Source organism: Helianthus annuus, chromosome 16, assembly GCF_002127325.2.
Source record: "Helianthus annuus cultivar XRQ/B chromosome 16, HanXRQr2.0-SUNRISE, whole genome shotgun sequence".
Taxonomy (NCBI): Eukaryota; Viridiplantae; Streptophyta; class Magnoliopsida; order Asterales; family Asteraceae; genus Helianthus; species Helianthus annuus.
In genome coordinates this window covers 175906690-175931686 of record NC_035448.2, presented here as the reverse complement: position 1 = coordinate 175931686, position 24997 = coordinate 175906690, and the positions used below count along the sequence as shown (strand labels likewise).

Here is a 24997-nt window from a genome sequence, read left to right as displayed (position 1 = left end):
CAACCATTTTGTAAGAATTGAAATTACTCACCAGAATTTTTTTGCTAGACGCATCCTCTGCCATATACTTGGATTCAAGAGAATCCCAAAGATCCTTGGTAGACAATGCATTCTGGTACAAGTCAAATAACCCGTCACACATTCCATTCAATATATGCCCTCTGCATATATAATCATCATTTTCCCACTTCAACCTTTTCCTCTGTTGATCAAGGGGTTCGTTTTCCCCCCATCTTCAGGCATCGGTGTACTCAGAACGTACACAACTTTTAGTGTGGTTAACAAGAAGTGCATCTTCTTCCTCCAGCGCCTAAAATCCTGCCCTTCAAATTTCTCCAACTTCGCGAATTTGCTTGTCATGTCGCTTGCAGATTCACCAGTCATGTTGAAATAGTTCGTTCTTTGTTGGTTGGAATTTAATGAGACCACAGTGAATCAAATAAAATTACTTGGATTGAATTGAGAGTCGTATGAGAACTATCAGAACGAACTATTTGATCGGTATACTCAAAAGTTCGAACGGATTAAACAATTCGTAACAAGAACAGGATTGTGATTTTAAGAATATCAAAAATACCGTAAGAAAAACTTGCGAATAGGATCTTCTTCTATGTTTTTAGTTTCGGAAAAACTGGTTCAAAATTATCCCCAAATTTTGCGGACCAGTTACCTTTTCCGTTTTGAAACCATAACCGACATTCTATTCAAATTAATAGATATGTCTCTTAATTGATTTGATACACCTTTTATTAATATAATAAAATTGCCATTGTGATTGCTGGCAAAACCAAAACCCACATCTGGCCTTTAAGGCTTTTTACTTACCTTTCATTAATCAGATAAGTCCATTAAATATTATAACTAGACTCAATTTTAAGTCTATTAAATATTTAAACTATACCCAATTAATTAAGCCCATATAATAAAGGTATTTGGCCCAAATTCAATTACACACAATAGCTCGTTATAAAAATCAAGTCCGCCATTCCTGCATCACCTAACTCGATTAATATATAACGAGAATGCCTATTCAACGAGTTAATCCAATACCACTACAAATGTTGATAATCACTAAAATTACCAACATAAAAATGGTTTCTTTTTCATGCTTTAAAAATGGTTTTGTTGATACCCACTAGTTACATGAGAACAAATTAACTAAGAATTTGTTAGTGTGTTACACTTGTACTTCTCAGAGGACATAGGACATGATCGTTGATAGGATTTCTTGGAGACATCGGATAAAGGCATAGTTGTCAATAGCGCGCTACTTAGCGTATAGGTCTTGTGTTGCTATTAGGGTTGTAGCAATGGATAGCGAGAATAGCGACACTTTTTTTGTTTTATCTTTTATATAAATGACAATTAAATATAGTTATAAAATAGCTGGATTTTAGGTTTTTGTTAAATATACATGTAAAATAGCATATATACCAGGGTATTTTGATATAATATACATATAAAATTGTAATTTTTTTCTAGTGTATCGCTATTTATAAAATAGCCACCCGCTATATATCGTTATTCACTATGTAGCAAATAGGTACCTTATCGCTATTTGTCGCTATTCGCCATTAACAACTATGGATAAAGGTTAGGGATTATTAGGGGGCGTATAGGTTTGTTTCGCCTTTGTTGAAGGATATTTTCTAGGTGTTTCGTGGCGTTAGTTTAGGGTTTTTAGCGGGGGTATAAACATCGGATGAATTAGGAACAAGAAGAACAGCAAAGGATCTTTGCATTTGCCAATTTAGAAAATTGCAAATGTGGATCATCATGATTGAATTTTTTTTATTCATTTGAAAATTGAGTTAAATGTTTTATTGCTTTTGATGTAGTTGGATTTGGAGAAAGGAATGATGGACTGCTTATATGCTAAATGTAAGTTTCTATACCATCCTTTATGTTAAACCTTACTCGTCTAATACTATCATCACTTTCGTTGCACCAAGGATGTCATAATATCGGTATTTTAATCACTTTTGGTCCCTTTTTGTCCTCTGAAGGCACTCCATGTATTACCGATTGTGTGATGGCTGAACTCGAGAAGCTCGGTCAGAAATATCGCGTTGTGTTAAGGTAAGTTAGCTCACTACTTTCGTCAATGAATCATCAAACAAACATTGGGAATAACATACTAATTCTTTTTATGTTGTCGGTCAAATAGAATTGCCAAGGACCCTAGATTCGAAAGGCTTCCCTGCACTCACAAAGGACCTTACGCTGATGACTGCATTGTTGAAAGAGTTACGCTCATACAACCGCTTTTTATTCTTCAAGACTGTGATACTGTTTTTTAATTTTTTTTTTATCATGGGTTGTCTTATGACACAAAAGATGAGATAAAGACTTTACAATACATTCAGTATACCTTTAAGGCAATGCATTAACAGTTGAGCATCATCTACAAGACTTAATGTAGTTTTACGCAACAAAAACTTATCAGATTTATAGAAAAAATAAACCCCGAAAACATTATATATTTTCACAAAGAATTGACCCAACAAAGCTACAATATCTACCAAAAAAGTAAATATATGTTATCTAAGAAGCTTTACGGCTTCTAAAACCGGAGTCAAGTTATTGACCGTTTCATTATCAGGCAGTGGCTTCACATACTTACCGATAGCCTTTTGGTGTGTTCGGTTTTTAATCCGTAGAATCTTATCTTTGCTCTTTTGCTTTCGTTTTTCTTTTTGTCGTCTCATTTGACTTCTTTCTTTTTCATACAGTCCTTGCCAGAAAACCTCGCCGGTCAAAGGCCATAACCACCGGCGGTTAGGGTGGTCTGAGTCGGCTTCTTCAGCAAGATCTTCATCCATGGATTTTAGGGTTTTGTAGTTGAACCATTTGACCCACATTTTCCCTCTTCGGGTTTTGAAATTGTGTTGTTCTTCGAGTTTTCCGGTTGTTGGGTTTATGTACACCATTCGTCTTGCACTATGGTATGCCCATACGTTTATAAGCAGCTCGAGAACACGTGAGTAGCAATGTTTGTCCTGCAAAACCACAGTTTAAAATAAACGCCAAAATACGTTGAACTCATTACACTAACGGGTCAAAACAGGTTCCGGTCAAACGGTTACCTTGGATAAACTTAGGTAGCAGAAACCACTTTGATGATGTTCCGCATACATTTGCGCATCCAATGCATCCACAAACATTCTGCAAAATACGATTTTAACAAGGGGAATCTTATTAATTGTTCAATTCCCATTTTTCGATAAAAGTTAACTAAAAAGATCGTTGGAACCTTGAAAACATGACGAACTCAAGGAATGATTTGGTGGGCAAAGACCAGCTATGCATGACCGACCACGAACCTTCATCCACAGGCATCGGAGGGACATACGTCGAGTTGTCGTTCACCCCATACATCTTCTTGAACGCTTCCGAGAAAGCAAACCTAGCACAAATCAAACAATTTGTCATTGTTGATGGGTATCTTAGACATTTAATAATCAAACATTTTAGAGGCTTACTTGCAATTTCCGGCGTTTATAGAATCACAAAATGTCCAAAAATCTTGTTGCGTCGGGTTTCTTGGATCTTTGTCCATTCGAACCCAAAAATATAGTGCGTCGCCATGCCTGCGTGCTTGAATGTCGTCTAATAAAGCCGCCTCAGCAGTCTTTGACAAAGAAGCCTGTTTTTATTTTCAAAATTTCTACTCTTTATGTTATACAAAAAATTGCAACATTCGACTTGATAGATGGTTTAATGAACTTTTTTTTGACCAAAATACATATCAATTAACACAAACTAATAAAAAAATCTTGTGGGCCCAAATCAATACCTTCTTAGCTGTAGCTCTCCATGATGAAAATCCAATCCAAGAATTTTTATGAATACGATCAACACGGTTTGCAATCGCGAAAAATGCGCCAAAATCTCCAAGGGCATCACGGTAATAAGGTATGCTTAGAAGAGGAAGACGTGAAGGTGCGTCAACGTCATCGGTTCTCGATCTTCGACCTTTAGATGACTACAATATAACCACAAAAAAAAAAAAAAAAAAAAAAAAAACTTATTTCAATTTGTTATAGAATATACAAGAACATTTTTTTTTAATTTTAACATAAAATAAAGCGACTCACCAGCCCAATACCACGATAAAGTGAACCACTATGCAAAAAAGGCCAAGCTCCTTGACCGAAATAAGGTTCATAGATGCATAACTGTTGACCCGTTCTTTCAAGCTCCCCATCATCTCTCTCATGCAAATCATTCTTATTCCTGTCGGCTTTCTTTGCGCTTCGATATACTTCCTCCCATGTTCCCCTAGGTTGCTCACTTCTGTCCCTCAACTACATGAAAAACACAAAGTTAAGGTTAGCTCTTTAGAAAGGTTTCTTAGACTTTTGAGTAAAATGCCATTTTCGTCCCTGAGGTTTGGCCAGTTCTGCGACTTTCATCCAAAGGTTTGTTTTTTCGCATCTCGATCCAAACGGTTTGAAATCTTGCCATTTTCATCCGCCTCGTTAGCTCCATCCATTTTTCTCTATTAAGTCAGAGGTATTTTCGTCTTTTTTGTTCACTTAAAGGGCAATTCGGTCTTTTACACTTTATGTATAAGCGTTTAAAATACCATTGACCGAATCCGTTAGACCAAATTTCCCGTTAAGTTAACAAAAAAGACGGAAATACTGACTTAACGGAGAATAATGGATGGAGTTAACCAGCCGGATGAAAATGTCAAGATTTCAAACCTTTTCGATCCAGATGTGAAAAAACAAACCTTTGGACGAAAGTCGCAAAAACGGCCAAACCTCAGGGACGAAAATGGCATTTTACTCTAGACTTTTTCAGAAAAAGTCAAACATTTGACTCAAAACTATGTCTAAAGTCAAACACTTCTTAATTACCTCACCATCTTCTCTTCTCTTTTTAGTTAGCGCTGTCTGAATACTTTTCTCTTCTTCCCAAATACTATACAAAAACGTATCATCTGCCGAAACATCAGCAAACCCATCTTTTCGAGTACGGTTCGACCGGTTTTCAAGCTTGTTTAAAAACTGATCAATCCTCAAACTTCTATTTACATATTTACTATCTGAAACATCTTCAAAATAACGCCACTGCCACTCGGTTTTGAAATTAGATGGAATTTCCGATACTGCCCTTGGAGACGCAACTTCCGAAGGTAAGTTAACGACATTTTCTATCAACGAAGCATACCCTTCAACGGATTCCAAAACCATCATGTTTTTTGCGGTATGTTTTCCGATTGATGCGATATTTCGAGATAAAGATGACGGTTTTCGTTTAGACACTAACTGAAGCATAATTTGCGTTAAAACGTTAATATCCGTCTTAGGAAAAAGGTAGCCATTGACCTTGTCGTCAACCTAAAATACAAAATAAAAATCAAAGTATATGCTCAAGAGGTTAAAAACTTAAAACTGAAAAGGGTCTTAAAGTTTAGAAGCGTACGTATTTCTTTATTACTGTAAGGTCAGGAGCTATTATCGGTTTCTCAAAGCACATTGCTTTTACTAGAATGTCGGGAAAAGATTGTTCTTCAAGAAACGATCCGTATATCACAAGATCCGCAACGCTAAGAATTTTGTACACGTCATCGTCAACGGTTGCATGGTTTACGGTACCATTTGGGTAGTTAAGATTCGAAGCAATTTCCTCAATGGCAGCACTGTAATTACCACTCAAATCTTGACTCAAGAATATGATTCTAAGATGTTGACTCGTACTATCATCAGCGTTAAACTCCGCTAATAGTGGTGATAAAGCTTGTAAAACGAGTGCATGTTCCACCCATAATCCTTTATACAGAAATTGACTTCCTGTTATTGCAATAACTAAATCATGAGCGCCAATATTCATATTCCCGCGGAGATTTTCTTCGAAAACGATCATCGAGTTATCTAATTTGCAAGCGTTAGATGGAAATCCAGGTATAACAAAGTAGTTTCCGGCATCAAATGCAGCATAATACATCTGAAAACAAAAATCAAATAAAAAAAATGAGTTCCTATAAAACATTTATAGGCCTGTAAACGAACCAAACGTCCATGAACTGTTCGTGAACTTGTTCGGCTGGAAGTTCGTTTATTTAATAAACGAACGAACGAGAACACAATTTTTGTTCATTCATTTATGTTCGTGAACGTCCGTTTATGTTTATTCATTTGTGTTCATTTATGTTCGTTTATTTACAATTGTTTATGTTTGTTCGTATATATTCGTTTCAAATTAAATACATAAGTAGTTATATTTATATGAATATTAAACATAAAAAGAACTTTCTAACTACTTATAAAAATATAACTAATTGGCAATTGGGCTTATTAGTAATAAAAATTGGGTTTCCAGTTGAATTTATTGTAATTAATCACACATTTATAAAAAAAAAAATACTTTATGTTCGTTCATGTTTAGTAAATTATGTTCATTAATGTTTCTTCAATTATGTTCACTTTTGTAGTTTATTGTTTGTTAAATTATGTTTGTTTAAGTCTGTTTGTTTATGTTCATGAACTGTTCGTTTAGGTTTTAAACGAACAAACATAAATGAACACGAACATACCCATTTTATTAATAGGGTAAAGTTCTTGTACAAATAATCTTAACATACTAAACATACAAATTGAAGGAAAACTCAAAAAGACAAGGTGGCATTTTTGTAATTATCAATAACTATCAAAGTTACTCTACAAATATACCTAAAAAAACCTAACCACTCCCCCCACCCCCACCCCCCAAAAACCTAAAAAAAAACCTAACCCCCCCACCCCCCCACCCCCAAAAACCTAAAAAAACCTAACCCCCCCCCCCCCCAACCCCCAAAAACCTAAAAAAACCTACCCCCCCCCCCACCCAAGCTAAAATGCTAAAAACTAAACCCCCCAAAAAACCTAAAAAAATAAAAAAAAACACACAAATTATTTTATTTTATTTTTTTAACATTTTTTATTAAAAAATCGCTACTTTTAGTAGCAGCCAAAAAAAAAAAAAAAAATTTTTTTTTTTTTTGCTAACGAAATGTAGCGATTTTTTAATAAAAAATGTTAAAAAAAAAAATTTGTGTTTTTTTAGGTATTTTTGGTTGTAACTTTGATAGTTGGTGGTAATTACAAAAATGCCACCTTGTCTTTTTGGGTTTTCCTTCAATTTGTATGTTTAGTATGTTAAGATTATTTGTATTTGATCTTTTGCCTTTATTAATAAACCAACATGTTCAAAAAATGTGTTCGATTATATGTTCATGTTCGTTCGGTTCATTTACAGGCCTAAACATTTACATAGAGATAATAATTACAAACAAAGAATGTCACATAGATGTACCGGTAGAACATGGTTGGGGAAAACAACAACTGAAGCTCGATGAAATACGGTTTTCCAATCGTCAAACAGCGGATGTTGGTCATCCGATACATACTTTTTTAAACGGGTCGCAAGTGCTTTTTCATGGACGGTCCATATAAGTGGTAATGATTTAAATGGTTCCTGTAAAAGGCTGTTATAACTAAATTTATTAAGTTTATGTAATTATTTGTTCATGAAATCAATATGATACAATACGGTAAACTTACCCTGAAATTGCGTCTTTTGCTTCAAGAGAATTGACAAGTATTGCATCATAGCTGCAAAGATCAAGTGAAACGATTCATGAACCCATCACATTGCCATTAAATTGGAATCTTAAATTAAGTACCATCGTATTATTTTTATAATAAGTCAAACTTACTTTAGCCAGTCGATTATAATCTTTGTATTGTTGTCGGCTTCCACAATATTGACTGGAACTCCAATATTTTTCCACACAGCATGCACAGGGCCGTCTTCAAGCGAGTAAACCTGCGCAAGATTTAACACGTACATAAAAATAACCAAATAAAAATCATCAATCTTTAAAGTTTTGATCGATAATACAAAATTACAAAATCTTAAGTAATCTAAAGCATGAACTTATTCTTTCCACATAAGTGACAACTTTACATGCTCATGTTGAACAGATTTTGTTAGTTCCTGCTAGGGCTGCAAACAAAACAAACGAACACGAACAAGACTTTGTTCGTGTTCGTTTGTTAAGGAAATATATGTGTTCACAAACTGTTCATGAACACTTACAAAATGATATTTTATGTCCGCGTTCGTTAAGGAAATGGACGTGTTCGAGTTCGTTTGTGTTCATTCGTTATGGAAATGGACGTGTTCGTGTTCGTTTAATTTTAGGCAACGAACGTTATGAGCATGAATGGAAACAAACGTTCATAAACAAAATATATAATACACTGATACTTATTAAAAAAATATTTGTCGGAATTTTGAAGTATTTAAATAAATTATGAAAACTAAAAAACTAATGAACTATCGAACACAAACAAACATATACGAACACATTACCGAATGTTCACAAACATAAACGAACAAACGCGGCCTCTGTTCATGTTCGTTCATTTAACTAAACCAACTAAATCTCTTGTTCGTGGTCGTTCATTTATTAAACAAACGAACACAAACGAATTTCCCACCGAACGGTTCACGAACTGTTCGCTAAACGTTCGGTTCGTTTGCAGCCCTAGTTCCTGCAACTGAGCTTAGTACGTTCCTAGAGCTTGTTTTTATCCACTTCCAAAATGGCGAAACTTTAAAACTCATTCTACATAATCATCATTTATATCTCATCAAAACATTCAAATCGAAAACAATAACAACTAAAGTAGCCAATATCTCATGAAGAATCAAATTACCTCAATTTCATACCCAATTGATCTTAAAGCAGCCGCAACACTAACCATTAACACTTGTTGTGGATCAACCAACAGATCTGCAAAAACCTAAAACAAGAAAACTAATAAAAATCAAAACTTTAATAAACCCAAATCCAAATACCATCAACAACTCAATTCTTACTTATAAAGGTATAAAAATTCATTAAAATTACTACAAAATACTCACAAAAGCAAGCTGGGGCTTTCTGTTCCCAAATCTCACTACTTTTCTTGAACCTTCAAAAGATGGATTATTAAAATTATTAAAATCATTAAAATCTTTATTTCCTCTTTGAAACTTGAGCAAAAGCCTTGTGGGCTCAAACTTAACACCTTCACCAAAATCCAATCCACTTAATTCTTGAAACAAATTCTTTAATTCCCCATCAAAGGTATCATCTTTTTGTTTCAAGAAACCTTCACCAGCTTTTTCCATAGTGGATAGTGGCAAGAACATTTGAAAAACAAACACAAAGAAGATGAACACAGCCACTGCACAAATCCATTGCAAGTAATCTAGCTTCTTCACAACCATAAATCTTGCAAATCTTGATCTGGGTCTTTGACCAAATGAACTGTTTCTTTCATTTCTGGATAAAGATTTGAGTAAAGGATCTCTTTTTAATGGCAATACTCCATTTTCAAGAGAACCCATTGATTAATAACCCAATTAATCAAATTCTTACATGTTATTGCATATACTATCCAAAATCTATAAATAAAGATGGGTGCTTTTTGCTTTTCTTTTGGGGTGTTTGGCTAAAACTGGATTAACCCATCACAGCATACCCTTTAAAGAATGAATGAAGATAAAGGAACTTGTATGTTGTAATCAAGATTTCTTGAATAAGGGTAAAGACAAAAAGGGGTGCTTTTTTGCTTTGTTCTTGAAGTGTTTTGGTCGAAAAATTGGGATTAAATCACTTACCAAAGTGTAGTGATTACTGACATAATGAAGTAGGAGTTGCAAGAGCCAAGAACAATGGTTTTTTTTTTTTTATAATTTTATTTTAGAGAGAGACCTATTAAAGAAAATCAAGAGATGCTTGTGACTTGTGAGTTGTTTCTTTTCGGTGATAAAGATTAAAGAAAACAGCTCAGAAGCTTTTAGGGAGAGAAGCAGAATTTCTTTTTGTTTTTTTAATCACTTTTTTTCACGTCAACGGTTGATTTTCGTTACTTTAGGTTATATTCTTTCTGAACAAATTATGTACAAGTTTTAATTTAATGGACTACATACAACCTTTATTGTTGAGTTCTTTGGCTTTAGACATTTACCGAGTTTTACTCACCAAAGTATGAAAGTGTTAGTTAGGGGCTGTTTGGCAACATCTGAATGATTAAGTGCTGAACCAGTAAGAGGTCTGAACCATTAAGTGCTGAACCAGTAAGAGGTCTGAACCATTAAGAGCCTGTATAATTCTTAACCGTTCAGAGGCAAATGTCGGACCAATTCAGATTAGAGGTCTTAACCTTTCAGACTCTGTATAAATCTTAACCATTCAGAGGCGAGTGTCTGAACCATTCAGACATCTGCTCGTGAAACAAACAGTCTGAACCATTAAGTGTTGAACCAGTAAGAGCCTCATTAACAGGTAAACAAACAGCCCCTTAGTGTTATGATTTTCAATTTACCCATGTGCAATGATAAATTATATTTTTATTTTGTACTAAAATTTGTATTGCTTTGAATGAACCAAACGTTAAGAAATCGAAAAGATCAGTTGTGATTATCTAATCTTGACATCAAGCGCCTGAATTTTTGGAAACAACACAAGTTTAAGATTAGACTTTTTTTTTTTAACGGCAAATTTGGATAACTGATGAACCATTAGCAGAGGCGAAGGTTACTTGGTGTCCGGGGGTGCATCCACCCACCCCAATGTTTCGGTTAAAAGTGTATAGCTCCCGATTTCTCGTACGGAAATTTTAAAAATTATATAGGATCGCCTACCCCAATTATTTTTCCTAAATATTTATTTATACAATATATAAATTAAAGTAAAGTTTGTTACCACTTTGTATATCCTAAATATTTATACAATATATTAAGGTAAAGTTTGTTATCACTTTGTATATAAGTAATGGGTAGTTTTGTAAATATATTTTAACTCTTATTTGTTTAACCCTAGATTACCCACCACACAATAAACTTAATCGCAAGTTTTTATGTGTAAGAACGGGTCCTTTGAATAAATGAATTTTTTTAGTTTTATTTGGAACTATTATTATTTGACCTGACCCGAATCGATACCCGACCCGAAACATAACGATAGGAAATTCTTTTTTGGGTCCTATCACTTTACGCCCCCTCAAAACTTTTGGTCAAGCTCCGCCACTGACCATTAGAGTATAATCATGCTACTAGCGGAACCATCCGATCATATCATCTCCATTAGGCAATAATGCTTATACACCTATTCAGGAGAAAACTCAATAAATCTAGAAAAAACCTTAGAAATCGAATCCACATATACATTTAGATAAAAAGGGTATGTCAAAAGTGTGTAAAATTAAAAAGCTAAATAAGAAACTTACATTATGTTTTTGAGTTTTGTTTTATACGCGTTTATGTTTTTTCTAATATATATATATATATAGGTAAAGGATTCTGTAAAAAAGACCTAAAGTGTGAGAAAGGTAAGAAAGAATCTTAAACCATTAGATCTTTTGATCTAATGGTTGAGATCAATAGGGACCAAATTGCAAATATTTTTGTTAATTTGGACTGAATTGAAATTTATAGGGGCAATTGTGTCTTTTTATCTTCATTTTGTAAATCAAATCACTGCAATTTCGTTCTCTCTCTCATACACACGATCACAATTTCTCTCTCTCTCTCTCTTTTCTTCTTCCATGTTCAATCAATCGGAAGATTATGATCAACAACTCTGGTGTTCTCGAGCTTTAATATTAAGGTACTGATCGACCGAATGAAGAGTTCCTTGTATCGCCAGATCGTTCTTCAGTTCCACCGTGACTTCTCGGCCCACTAAATCCTTGAAGTACGAGAAGAACAACTGCAATAATTGAACACGAACATGGATTCACCATAAGAATGAGATTCATGATGCTTATGCTACGTTGTGTAATCCGGCGGATCGAGCGATGTATGATATGAAACTGAACATACGACGGCCGGAGAATGTCAGCGATGATGGATGGCAGTGGTGGTGGTCGTGCGATCTCTCTCTCTACATCGAACGGTGCCGGAAGTGGAGAAGATGATACAGAGGTGTTATATTTCTTTCAGTCATGGTGTTTTTTTTTCTTTTCTGAATGGTGTTATTTTCTTTTCTGAATGGTGTTATTTTGTTTCTGAATGGTGTTATTTTCTTTTTCTGATTGGTGTTATATTTATTTACTGAATGGTGTTATATTATTGTACTGAATGGTGTTATATTATTGACTGAATGGTGTTATATTGTTTATTGAATGATGTTATTTTTTGTTTACTGGATGTTTTTTTTTGTTTCTGAATGGTGTTATTTTGTTTCTGAATGGTGTTATTTTTTTGTTTACTGAATGGTGTTATACCTTGTACTGAATGGTGTTATTTTGTGTACTGAATGGTGTTATATTTTTGTTTACTGAATGGTGTTATATTATTTTCGTAAAAACACTATGCATTGAACTATGAATTTTTTAAAACACCATGTCATGAACATAGCTATGATTCTGTGAATAATGCAAAAAAAATTAAAATGAATGATGTTATGGACGGTTATATTCCTTAAATCAAGGATTTTCTCTCTCCAAATCCTTAAATCAAGGATTACCATATTTGAATTTGTTAATGCATTTACAATCTTACCCTTTTCAATTAATTTAGATCTAATGGTTGAGATTCTTTCTTACCTTTCTCACACTTTTGGTCTTTTTTACAATAACTCCACCCTATATATATATATATATAGGGTAGGGATCCTAAGAGAAGTCCACCCTATTTGAGAAACTTGAGAAGCATTCTAGACCACACATTTTTCTAAGCTTTTCGTAATATACACATATGTATAGTAAAAATTGAGTATATACATATATGTATATTGAATTATACACATATGTATATAGTCAATTTTAAACTATACATATGTGTATATTACGAAAAGCTTAGAGAAAATGTGTGGTCCAGAATGCTTCTCAAGTTTCTCAATTAGCCTACTACTTCTCACATGATCCTTATCCTATATATATATATATATATATATATATATAGGGCATGGATCTACAGAAAACTTATTTCTACTAAGAAAACCTAGGAAACCCAATCTAGACCATTGATCATGATCATCCAATGGCTCATAAAATTTGAAGCATTTTTGAATTAAATTAAATAGAGTGGTAAAGTCAAAAAGGTACTTCAAGGGCATATGGGTAAAATTACCTATGATATTATGACATTTTATATATTATATTCATATTGATTAGACATGCATGATATGAAAAGGAGAGAGAAGCACAATTACCTATAACCAAGACTCTCATTTCTCTCTTTCTCTCTCAGACCTTCATTCTCTCTCTTCTTTATTGTTGTCACCATCACCATCATCATTGTTTCTCTTTCTTCTTTCTTCTTTTCTTTGAGAATTCAAAAAAACTTCTGTGCATTCACCATCATCATCATCCCTTCTCTCATCCTCTCTTTTTCTTCATGTTTCAATCACCAAGAACACACACAAGTGTGTGTGAGAGAATCGTTATTGTTAAAACCCCTTCGTGTTCATGAAGAACGGCAATAACACACACACAAGTGTGTGAGAAAGAAGCAGGCCTGAATCATTCGGTTGCATGTATTTCTAGAGAGAGAAAGTTATTAGAACACCAAGACCAAGAACACACACAAGTGTGTGAGAGAGAAGCAGGTCAGAAATCATTTGGTTCATGGGTTTTTAGAGAGAGAAAGTTGTTAGAACGCCAAGAACACACACACACAAGTGTGTGTGAGAGAATCATTTTTGAAGATCTTCATCTTGTTCCTCAGACGGGTCTAGATCCGGTTAGTGTTCTACTAATTGCAAGAACACACTTGATTTTTTTGTTAAAAAGGTTGTCAATAACTTTTTGTGTGCTCAAAGTGTTCTAGTAATGGGTTAATGTTCATGTATTTTGCAGGTTTTTGTTTTTATGTTAAAATGATTTTTAGTTTTTTGATATTTTCAGTTTGTTGACCAATAATTTATGGGTTGGGTTTGTGTTAGGTTTTATAAATTGGATTTGCTTTATTTTGTTTTCTGTTTTTTGTTTAAATTGGGCATCCCAATTATTGGTAGATAATTAGTTTGAAAATCCATAATTGTTACAGTAAAGGTTTCAAAATGTTGTTGGTTAAGTTGTTCTTTTTTTTATAATTAGTGTTAAATGTTTCAAATTTTTGCAGGCATAACTAGTTACGTATGTTACATTTCTGCCAGCTAGATTCTAAACTGTTTGTCCTGTATGTTGTAACATATGTTACACTTTCGGACAATATATGGTGCATACATTGTGTTACACATTTTGTTTTGATATGAGTGGATATTGAAATGGTGAATGGTAATTGTTGTATCCTCATCTTAGCAAGTACTCTTTTGTTGACTACTAATATTTGTGTTTTTCATTTCTTGGGCAGGACTGGGACTGGGAAGAAACCTAACAAAACATTATGTGTATACAAATCTATATCTTTTTAAATGGGTTGAAATGTTATTTTAAATGGGTTGTTAGTTGAAATGTCTTGCTGGCATAATTAGCTACATATGTTGTAATAATGTTACACGTGTTACTTATGTTAAAACCAGCCATTTCTTGGACATAAAAAGGAGCTACACATATGTAACACATGTTTGTAACGTGTGTTACACTGGAGGGTACCTTTGATGTTGTACAGAAGTTACCCTCCAGTGTAACACATGTTACAAACATGTGTTACATATGTTCAACCTCTTTGTTACCAAAAATCGGGGCTGCACATATGTAACACGTGTTACAACAGGTTTTTACCTACTTGCACGTCTCTATTACAAATGGATGAAAAACAGTTTTTTTAAAACATCCACGGTGTAACACTTGTTTATTTGAAAGTTCTTAAAACAACCGTTGTAACACGTGTTATAATCCCATCTTCAATGTAAAGATACATCCAATGTAACACGTGTTACAAAAGGAAATTACCTACTTACACATCTCTATTACGTTGATTTAAACAGTTATTTAAAAACATCCACTTTGCAACACTTGTTTATTTGAAAGTTCTTAAAACAACCGTTGTAACACGTGTTACAACTTTTTTAGTGTTGTGCATTTTCCTTTTTATTATCTCATCTTCAGCTTGAAGATACATCCAATGCAACACGTGTTACAAAAGGTTTTTACTTAATGTAATAGTAAGTTTAAATGTTAAAATGTTTTTTTTAAGATTGGCTGTTAAATGTTAAAATATATAAACTTCATAATTTATTCGGAATATCTCGTTTATTTTACAAATAACTCCGGAAATATTACTTGTGCTATTATGTATTTACTATGGCGGTTGTATTTGCAGGAGTGAGGAGAATGACCAGGTCCGTGACGGGTAGGCTGGCTAATAAGCGAAAGCAGAACGATAAAGAAACAGAACGATAACGAAAGAAGGTAGATGGAGAAACCGATGAAGAATGGGAACAAGAAGTCGATGAAGGGCAGGTAGTGGGTACCTTTTGACGTTGTACAGAAGTTACCCTCCAGTGTAACACATGTTACAAACATGTGTTACATATGTTCAACCCCTTTGTTACCAAAAATCGGGGCTGCACATATGTAAGACATGCTTGTAACTTATGTTACACTAGAGGGTAACACATGTATGATCATTTTTGGATCATTTGTATATATTTAAGTCTGTATAAACCTACAACATTGATACCCCCAAAAAGGTTACACATGTTACGATAGAATGGGAAATGTGTAGCAACGTTCAATACTGTTGTTTCACTCTATAGTGTGTAACATGTGTGAAATGGCGTTTGTCAGTAAAACATATAACTTGTAAGGTGATACGACTGTATCTTTAAAACATGTTTACCTATAAGTACTTACATGTTACAGGTTGTATCTTTAAAACATGTTTAAACTGGAAACAGGAAACACTTGCAATGTATAAAGCAGAGTTACAGAAGATGTAACATGTGTAAAACTGGAAACACTTGTGTAACATTTTGGTGTAATACATTTTACAGGTTGTATCTTTAAAACATGTTTACCTATAAGTACTTACAAAATATAAAGCAGAGTAGGAACACAACTTTTAAGGATGTTACATACATTGTAGAGAAGATGTTACATGTGCACACACAATTAAGATGTGTAACATCACGACAAGTGTCATGTGTGATCTTTTTTTGTTACCCTAGGGTGCTAAACGTATTACAACGTTCATAACACACGTAAACTTATACTAACATCCGTCCCTATGTCCACAGATGATATAGAACATACTCCACGTTACCATATTTACTAGTATTCTAATGGCACTAAATTGTGGACACCGAATGTCAACGAGCAATATCATCCTATTATTGTTAAATCATACGTCACACTGGAAGAACTTCTTGCCATGTGTAAGGCTTATAACCAAGAAGCTGGGTTCAATGTAAAAAATATACGTTAATGCAGTTTTTTTATCTACTAATAACATTGTTAATAACAAGTCTAGGTACTTATGTAACATGAAGTGTATCGTTTGTCCCTTTAATTTGTTACACTAGTCTCATATACTTATAGTTACATATATTACTTGTTTGTTCATTGATATGACATTTTGGATGATGTAATGTTGTTACATATGTAATTTTGCTAAGTTTAAATTGACACCAAAGGGGCTGACATATGTAACACATGTTTATAACATATGTTACAATATGGGTATATATGTAACACATGTATAGCAATCTTACACATATTACATATAGGTGTTACATGTGTTACAACGTCAAGGTTACACATGTTACATATAGTTGTTGCATCCAAAAAAAAATTGCCTTCACAACAACATCCGTATTCATCCAAATATTGGCATACTAACAATGAAAATAAAAATAAATTTTATATCAATAGTTGTAATGCTTCTAAGAATGGTCTTCTAAAAATTGCCTTCACAACAACACCATCGTCACCACGAAAACCTGATGATGCGTTGTAATCCTTCCGCGGGTTTCGCTTCTTGATAACCATCTTCATCTTGAACACAAAACATCTTTCCACCTATGAACAAAACAACTACATCAATATTAAATATTCTATAGTTAAAACTTATTAATCTTCTATGTAACATGTGTAACGTGGCTATACATGTGTTACCTCTCTAGTGTAACACATGTTACAAACATGTGTTACATATGTGCACCCCCCCTTGTGTCCAAAAAAGGGTTGGGGTATCTATAAGTAACTTGCATAATGTTGTTACTACATATGTAGCTAATTATCCCACAAAAAAAAACACGACTTTTTATTTGTAAAATAAACGAGATATTCCGAATAAATTATGAAGTTTGTACGTTTTAACATTTAACAGCCAATCTAAAAAAAAACAATAAGCTGGTCTCATATACTGGGTGTAACACATGTAACACCCTATATACAACATATGTAACCCGCAGTGTAACACGTGTTACAACATATATGACAAACAGTTTAGAAATTTTAGCATTAATCTTCGTAAAAATAACAATATACTCTGTACAAACAATTTAGAAAGTCAACATTAATCTTCGTAATATCAATATACTCTTCGCATAAATGTAGCTGATAGAAATGTAACATATGTAACAAATTATGCCAGTAAAAAACACGAATTTCTATTTGTAAAACAAAACCGATATCCGATTAAATTATGAACTTTCTAAAGGTAATGAAAATGTAATATCAGAGTGAATTTATTCAAAAAAACAACTAAAAAACAAAGAAATTTGAAACATACATCGTAAAAATTATGGATTTTCAAACTAATTATCTACCATCAATGGTGATGCTGAATTTAAACAAAACTAGAACACAAATTAAACCAAATCCAATTCATAAACCCTAAAAAAAAACCCAGCTCACCCACATCCCCCCCCCCCACACACACACACAAAAATCCAACTAAAAGCAATCATTAACTCAAAATCGCTGGACAAACAATTTAGAAATTTAACTTTAATCTTCATAAAAAAATCAATACACTTTGAAGAGAGAAATACAACATACAAAAATTTCTTATAGATCTTGATTTAAAAAATAAAATAAACAAACTAGCTCTGATTTTAAATCTACCAAACGTTATACAAAGTATAAATCTAAACAAATTACATAAAATAACAAAAGTAAGATCTTTAAACCTGTTTCTCTCTCACACACTTGTGCGTGTGTTCTTGGTGTCTAGGTGAACAACATGAAAATTGTTATCTCTCCTTCCAAAACATTAGCTTTCTCTCTCTAAAAAACAGAAACAAAGATGTGATTAAAATGACACCGAGCTTCCTTTTCTTTGAGAGCTTTGATGGTGGCTTCGATCTTCAATGGTGGCTTCGATCTTCAGATTTCAAGGTTGGAAGGGATGGTGGCTTTGATCTTCGATCTTTGAGAGCTTTGATGGTGGCAGAGCATTGATGGTGGCTTCGATCTTCATATTTCAAAGGTTGGAAGGGATGGCTTCGATCTTCGATCTTCAGATTTCAATGGTTGAAGAAGAGAACAATGGAGTTTTGAAAAATATGATGGATGATAAGAAGTACAAAAGGTGATGGATGATGGGTTGGGTATAATCAAGTGGGGACGTGGGGAAATGTGATTGTTGGTGAAAAGTACAAAGCACAATCTTCAAAGAAAGAAACAAAAAGACCAAAATACCCTTAAAGGATGGGTATGGATGAGGTGATGTGGGTGAATGTGGACCACATATTCTAGTTTGCTAAGTTTTCTCACTAAAATTGGTTTTCTCCATATACTTACACTATATATATATATATATATGTATATATATATATATACAATTTTAAAGTATAACAATTCATTAAAATTACTACAAAATACTCATAAATGCAAGTTGGGGCTTTCTGTGCCCAAATCTCACTACTTTTCTTGAACCTTCAAAAGACAAATTATTAAAATCATTAAAATCCTTATTTCCTCTTGGAAACTTGAGCAAAAGCCTTGTGGTGCTCAGTATATAGTTTTTGTATAGAATTTTTTAGGTATATACGTTTTTAACCCCCTGGTTTTATAAATTTTTTAGGTATATACATTTTCGACCTCTCGGCCAGAAATCTCAAGCTTCGCCACTGTTCAGGTCGAACCTAACTCAAAAGTTTTTACGAGTTATATTAGCTTGGGCTGAATCCAAAACTAGTTTTTCAATGTGCAAGCATTCAGAAATTCATTTTAAATTAGTGTTTGGCTCTAGATCCAAACTTGAAGAAAGATGGGCAATTGGCATTTTAAATGGCAAGTTAATCCAGGGATTTTAGGGTGGATATGATAATATTGTCGGGTCTAATGTCATTTCTCACATGGGCCCGATCTATTTATTAAAACAATTTCTAAAGCAATCAAATAAAATAGACCACTAGGTTTGTTTGTTATATGACGTGGTCTATTTCAAGAATTGGATTTGGTAAACTTAATTCATTTCACGTGTAATCTATGGATTATATATTTTTCAGTATATATTATTCTTATTCCTTAATGTCTTTACATGTATATATTTTATTTTTATGTTGATTTGTAAGCATAGTGAACAGACTTATAGATTCGTTTTTATCAACTATATTTGTTTAGGTAAAATTATATATATTTGACATGTGTCTCAATCTCCTTTTAATCACACAAGTCATTATTAACTAAATAATATGTACAAATGCATTTATAGTTTTGGAAAAAAATATACATTTAGAGGAATCAAGGTATAGAATGACAATTATATGTGTATCATCTAAAAATTATACATATAAATAGTGTTTAATCTACCGTACAAGAATAGCGTAGTCATATAATATTTCGATTATAAATGGTGAACAGTTTGGACAAAACATACATTGTAATTAGCTACAATGCATCAACTTCCTTACATTTTCTTATTTACTCATTTAAACTAAAACTATTCTTTAAAGGGTAAACTACCATTTTGGTCCCTAAGTTTTGGTCACTTTTGTCACGTTAATTCAAATCTCAAACATATTGTATCTGGGTCCTTGTGGTTTCAGTTTTATTGTCATTTTGGTCTAAAAGTGAAATCGTGTCATATTTGTCTTATAAAATCCTGCTATTTTGTCCTTTTCCCCAGGGGCAAAATGATCATTTTATGTCTGAACCCTAATAACAAAACCATCTCCTTACCACAACTCCATTTTATTTTTGAATCCTAATAACAGAACCATCGCCTTATCCACACCACCCCACCCCTACCTACTGTTCTCCATCACCAAACACCATCCTCCATCTTCACTCAGAACCGACACTCTACAACACTATCATCTCCGCCGCTCATCTCCTTCAACCACCGGCGGTCGTCTTTAACCTCCGTCTTCAACCACAACCGCATCGCCTTCGCCACTCGCAGCCGGTCTCCGACTCAGGTACGTCTCTGTTTCTCTTCTGTCTTTCTACCGATGTCCCGAGAAACCTGACTTCAAGAGGTATGCCTATGTTCTGCAACACTCCATGCTCTGGTGACTACACCCGAACCGACCCACATCCTCACTGACCCGGCTAACCCCGATACTTATTTAACTCGTACCTCATGTTACCGGACAGAACAGTTCCAATTCTGTAACTTTTGCTATTTCATCATGGAATTGAAATGGGTTTGATATCAGTGAAACCGATTGAAACCCACCACTACTGTCCATCGTTATAGTTCCCCTTCGTTCGATTTCAACAACCATTGAAACCTTTCAAGTACAATGGGGATGTATTCTAGGCTAAGGTTAGGGCTCACATTCAGATTGGGGGAAATTCATATCTGAAAATTGGTGAGAAGGACGTGGTGGTGGCGGCTGTCGTGAGGAGGTAGTGGTGGCGGTGGTGAGAAGGGGGGAGGAGGTGGCGGTGGTGTTAGAGAGATAAGAGAGGGAGAGAGAGTAAGAGAAGGGAGCTGAGAGTGGTGTTTTGAGTTTTTATTTTATATATATATATATAGGGGATCGCTAAAATGAAAACCACCTCTAGTTGTAAAAACCATGAGAACCACTTTATGGCCCTTAGATCAACTAGATGGATGGATGTGATTAAAAGTAGTTAATATTAATATTAAAAGTTTTTTGTCTTATTATGTCTTTAATTTATAATCCAAAAGGGTATTTAAGTAAAATAACTCTATTTTGTCTTTTTATATATATTAATTTTAAATTACTTTTTTTGTCCTATTCATTAATTACTTTTTATTACTTTTATTTTTTAAACATAATTCCTTTATAAAAAACATTTTTAAATTCAGATTTTTTTTAAAAGATTTTTATACTTTTTACAATTCAAGTTTTACGTTAAACATTTTACGTTTTTTTGACGCGCCAATTTTAACGCCGTTTTTAACGCCGTTTTTTAGCGCGCCGTTTTTTAAGCGTAACGCGCCGTTTTAACGCGGTTTTTTAACGCGCCGTTTTTTTACGGCGTCGTTTTTCTCAATCGGTGTTTTTTTAACACGCCGTTTCTAACTCGCCGATTTTAACGCGCCGTTTTTTAACGCGCCGTTTTTTAACGCCTTTTTTAACGCGCCGTTCTCAATCGGCGTTTTTAACGCGCCGTTTTTTTAACGCGCCGTTTTTAACGCACCGTTTTTTAACGCCGTTTTTTAACGCGCCGTTTTTCACGCGCCGTTTTTCCGAAGTTTTTTAATGCGCCGTTTTTTTGAAGTTTTTTAACGCGCCGTTTTTCCGAAATTTTTTAACGCGCCGTTTTTTACGCGTTTTTACGCGCCGTTTTTCAAGCGTCGTTTTTTTAAAACGCGCCGTTTCTCCACGTTTTTTAATGCGTCGTTTTTTACACGCCGTTTTAAACGCGCCGTTTTTTTCACTTTTTTTAACACGCCCTTTTTTTACACTTTTTACGTTTTGCGTTAAAAATTTAAACTTTTTACGTTTTACGTAAAAGTTTTTACGTTTTACGTTTTACGTTAAACTTTTTACGTTTTACGTAAGACTTTTACGTTTTACGAAAAACTTTTTACGTTTTACGTAAAACTTTTTATATTTTACGTTAAAAATTTAAACTTTTTACGTTTTACGTAAAAGATTTTACGTTTTACGTTAAAATTTTCACGTTTTACGTTAAACTTTTTACGTTTTACGTAAAACTTTTTACGTTTTACGTAAAACTTTTTACGTTTTACGAAAAACTTACGAAAAAGTTTACGAAAAACTTACCAAAAAGTTTACGTAAAACTTACGAAAAACATTTTACGTTTTACGTTTTACGTAAAACTTACGAAAAAATTTACGTAACACTTTTTACGCTCCACGTTTTTACGTTTTACTATAAAAAGTTTACGGTTTACGTTAACAAGTTTACGGTTTAATTTTTTTTACAAAAACGTTTTTACGCAAAACCGAACGCAACAGAAAATTTCCGTTTTTTTACGTTAAATTTTTTACGTTTTAACGCGCGGTTTTTTTACGTTTTACGTCAAAAAGTTTACGTTTTACGATAAAAAAGTTTACGGTTTACGTTTTACTTAAACTTTTTACGTTTTACGTTTCACGTAAAACTTTTTACGTTTCACGTTAAACTTTTTACGTTTCACATTAAACTTTTTACGTTTTACGTTCTACGTAAAACGTTTAACGTTCTACGTAAAAACGAACGCACCCAGAAAATCGCTACTCGGTAGGCGTCTCAGATAGATTGCTATCATCATCGACGCCTCAAAAAAAATATAAAAAACTCAACAAACATCAAAAACAAAGGGTATCTCGAAAGAAAAATGGGGGTTGGCTCAGATTATCCGATAATCAAGAGGCTGCAAAAGTGGGGTTGCAGGATCAAAAACCCTACCCTCCGCCGTCCTTGCCGCGCCATCGTCATCAAAATCTACGTTGTTTTTTTCTTCTTTTTTTTACATCATCGCCACCCTATCGATCGTATCAAAAGCCCACTGATTTAAATATCACAAATCAAAACCCACAGTTCAAAATCCCCAACATACTAAACTCAGAACCAAACCAAATATCCAGATTAAGATCAAAAAGCACCAACAACCATATCTTGAAAAAAAACGGGGTTTGGCTCAGATTATCCGATAATCAAAAGGCTGCAAAAGTGGGGTTGTAGGTTCAAAAAACCTACCCTCCTCCGTCTTTGCCGCGCCATCGTCATCTAATTATGCGTGTTTTTTTTCATCATCACTGCCCATATCCAACACATCAAACCCACATAGTTCACTAGAAGCCAATAACATAGACAAATCCCCACTAAACAGTGACAATCCCCACCCAACAAACTGGAAGCCACACAAGATCTAGAACTCAAACAAGTTTAAACAAAAACAAAAGAAACTATGTGCAAATCAATCAATAAACAAAAGAACCTTCACAACCTCCATTAATGGAAGCCATTTCTTCAAAGTCACCATAGCTGAACCTCTACCCACCATTCACCGCCACCACAGCCTTCGACACACCGACGCCCCTACCCCACCACAAACAACCATCCTTTCACCCACCCCCTTCACCCATCTTTCACCGCCACCACCGCCTCCGAAACCGTCGAAAAACCAAAATCCGGCACCACCGAAATCTAGTAATTCACAAAAAACTCCTTGCAGGAGCTCATCATGCCATCAACCACCGCACAAACGGGTCAGGTCTCAGATCTAGATGAACAAAATGACTTGATCCCTTCACCCATCTGCTTATCTTGTTGGTCAAGTGGGTTCCCCTCTAGGAGGGTCGGATCCTGTTTCCGGCGATGAGAGGTGGAGGGTGGTGGTGCGGGAGGTGGTGGTGGTGGTGGGGAGGAGAGAGAAAGTAGCGGGTGTTGCGGCGGAAGCCATTGCCGGAGAATGCAGAGGGGGAGAAAAAATGAGTGGGGGTGATAGTGAAAAGGATGAAGATGATATAAATTAGAAAGGGAGAGAAATACAGGGATAAATGGTGAAGATGGTGAATATCAGATGAAAGAGAGAATGAGGAGAGAGAAAACATGAAGTCTTAAAAGTCTAATGAGACTTTAATGCTACTGACAAAGACTTAGACATTTTAGTTAAATGTCTAAATTACCCTTTACTTTGATTGGTTGAGAGTGGTTCTTGCGGTTCTTACAACTGGGGATGGTTTCTATTTTAGCGGCTCCCTATATATATATATATATATATATATATGACAATTTTGCCTTTGAAACCACAAGGACTCAGATACAAAAGGTTTGAGATTTGGAATAAAATGGCAAAAGCGACCAAACCTCAGGGACCAAAATGGCAGTTTACTCTTCTTTGAATTAACAAACTAAAAACATAAGAATTTATAAAAGCCCGATTTGGGTCAAAGACTATAGGCTCGAGTGGTTGTTTGTAATGGTGAATGAGGTGTGTGTGAGTAGGTGTTGACCTTGAAATTGTGTTCATATCGATCAAGAGAGGTCACAAGAAGAAAGACAGATACTAGATACTAGTTAGTGGTCCCATGACACACGCCCTTGGAGTCACCTTTACCGATCAAGTTAGATATGATCACCGTGACCAGAGCCCCCCTTGGCCTTGATAATGTGCATCGTTGATATGTGTTTGTGTATTTGGAGTGGGAATGATCGAATATCGTGCATGTCGATTCCCCATGCAGTCAATGCTAGTTGGTGAGGGGGCAAAGAACAATCAAGTTGGATAGGTACACAAAATTTATTAAATCGATAGATGATAGAAAATATCATTGCACAGTTATGACCTATATATAATAAATATTTATTGAAAACTTTTTTTACATGTGATATCAAAATCAAAATCCATTTGCTATACGTACGAAAGGTTAAGGATTGATTCACTTGTGTTAAGTGAAATATAATTATTTATGACTTAGGTCTTGTGTAATGAGGCGGTGCATCACGGCAATGGAGGCTATGGAGCCCCATAGCGACGCCCAACGCCACTACGGGAGACGCTATGGGGGGAGTGAATCGGAGCTCCCGTGACGAGCATAGCGGCACAAGGAATTAAGGATTCTAAACCCTAAATAATCAAACCCCAGATGAAAAAAATAAAGAACCTTATAAGTTCAGCTAATAAATATCAAATCTTTGATCACTAACACAAGAAAAACAAACACACCCTAAAAACCCTAAAACAAAAA

The 24997-nt window shown here is 34.4% G+C and overlaps 2 protein-coding genes and 1 long non-coding RNA gene across 3 annotated transcripts; 2 read left to right on the top strand and 1 right to left on the bottom strand.

Moving 5' to 3' along the window:
* The first annotated feature begins 1591 nt into the window (after positions 1–1591).
* Positions 1592–2388, top strand: LOC110917639 (rRNA-processing protein FCF1 homolog). The gene is made up of 3 exons (XM_022162129.2): positions 1592–1881; positions 2007–2079; positions 2168–2388. Exons 1-3 carry the CDS (start codon positions 1857–1859, stop codon positions 2298–2300), a joined length of 231 nt encoding a protein of 76 aa, XP_022017821.1. The 5' UTR covers positions 1592–1856; the 3' UTR covers positions 2301–2388.
* Positions 2351–9888, bottom strand: LOC110917638. Its single transcript, XM_022162128.2, has 13 exons — positions 8920–9888; positions 8712–8798; positions 7706–7815; positions 7551–7601; positions 7303–7474; positions 5434–5955; positions 4866–5348; positions 4098–4307; positions 3797–3985; positions 3483–3646; positions 3254–3406; positions 3087–3165; positions 2351–2999 (listed from the first exon to the last, which is right to left on the bottom strand). The coding sequence occupies exons 1-13, from the start codon at positions 9385–9387 to the stop codon at positions 2541–2543; spliced, it is 3147 nt and encodes a 1048-aa protein (XP_022017820.1). The 5' UTR covers positions 9388–9888; the 3' UTR covers positions 2351–2540.
* A 3717-nt stretch (positions 9889–13605) lies between these two features.
* Positions 13606–15809, top strand: LOC110916569. Its single transcript, XR_002579850.1, has 2 exons — positions 13606–13728; positions 15253–15809. It is a non-coding gene; the product is annotated as an uncharacterized LOC110916569 (long non-coding RNA).
* The last annotated feature ends 9188 nt before the right edge of the window (positions 15810–24997 follow it).

What these genes read in the sequence shown, in the direction of transcription:
- LOC110917639 (XM_022162129.2), top strand. Translation starts at nt 1,857, where the DNA reads ATGATGGACTGCTTATATGCTAAAT. An exon ending in GGACTGCTTATATGCTAAAT is followed by an intron (nt 1,882 to 2,006) that starts GTAAGTTTCTAT and finishes TGTCCTCTGAAG; the next exon opens with GCACTCCATGTATTACCGAT. An exon ending in AAATATCGCGTTGTGTTAAG is followed by an intron (nt 2,080 to 2,167) that starts GTAAGTTAGCTC and finishes TCGGTCAAATAG; the next exon opens with AATTGCCAAGGACCCTAGAT.
- LOC110917638 (XM_022162128.2), bottom strand. Translation starts at nt 9,387, where the DNA reads ATGGGTTCTCTTGAAAATGGAGTATTGCCATTAAAAAGAGATCCTTTA. An exon ending in CAATTGGGTATGAAATTGAG is followed by an intron (nt 7,816 to 8,711) that starts GTAATTTGATTC and finishes AATCTTGCGCAG; the next exon opens with GTTTACTCGCTTGAAGACGG. An exon ending in ATAAACGCCGGAAATTGCAA is followed by an intron (nt 3,407 to 3,482) that starts GTAAGCCTCTAA and finishes GATTTGTGCTAG; the next exon opens with GTTTGCTTTCTCGGAAGCGT.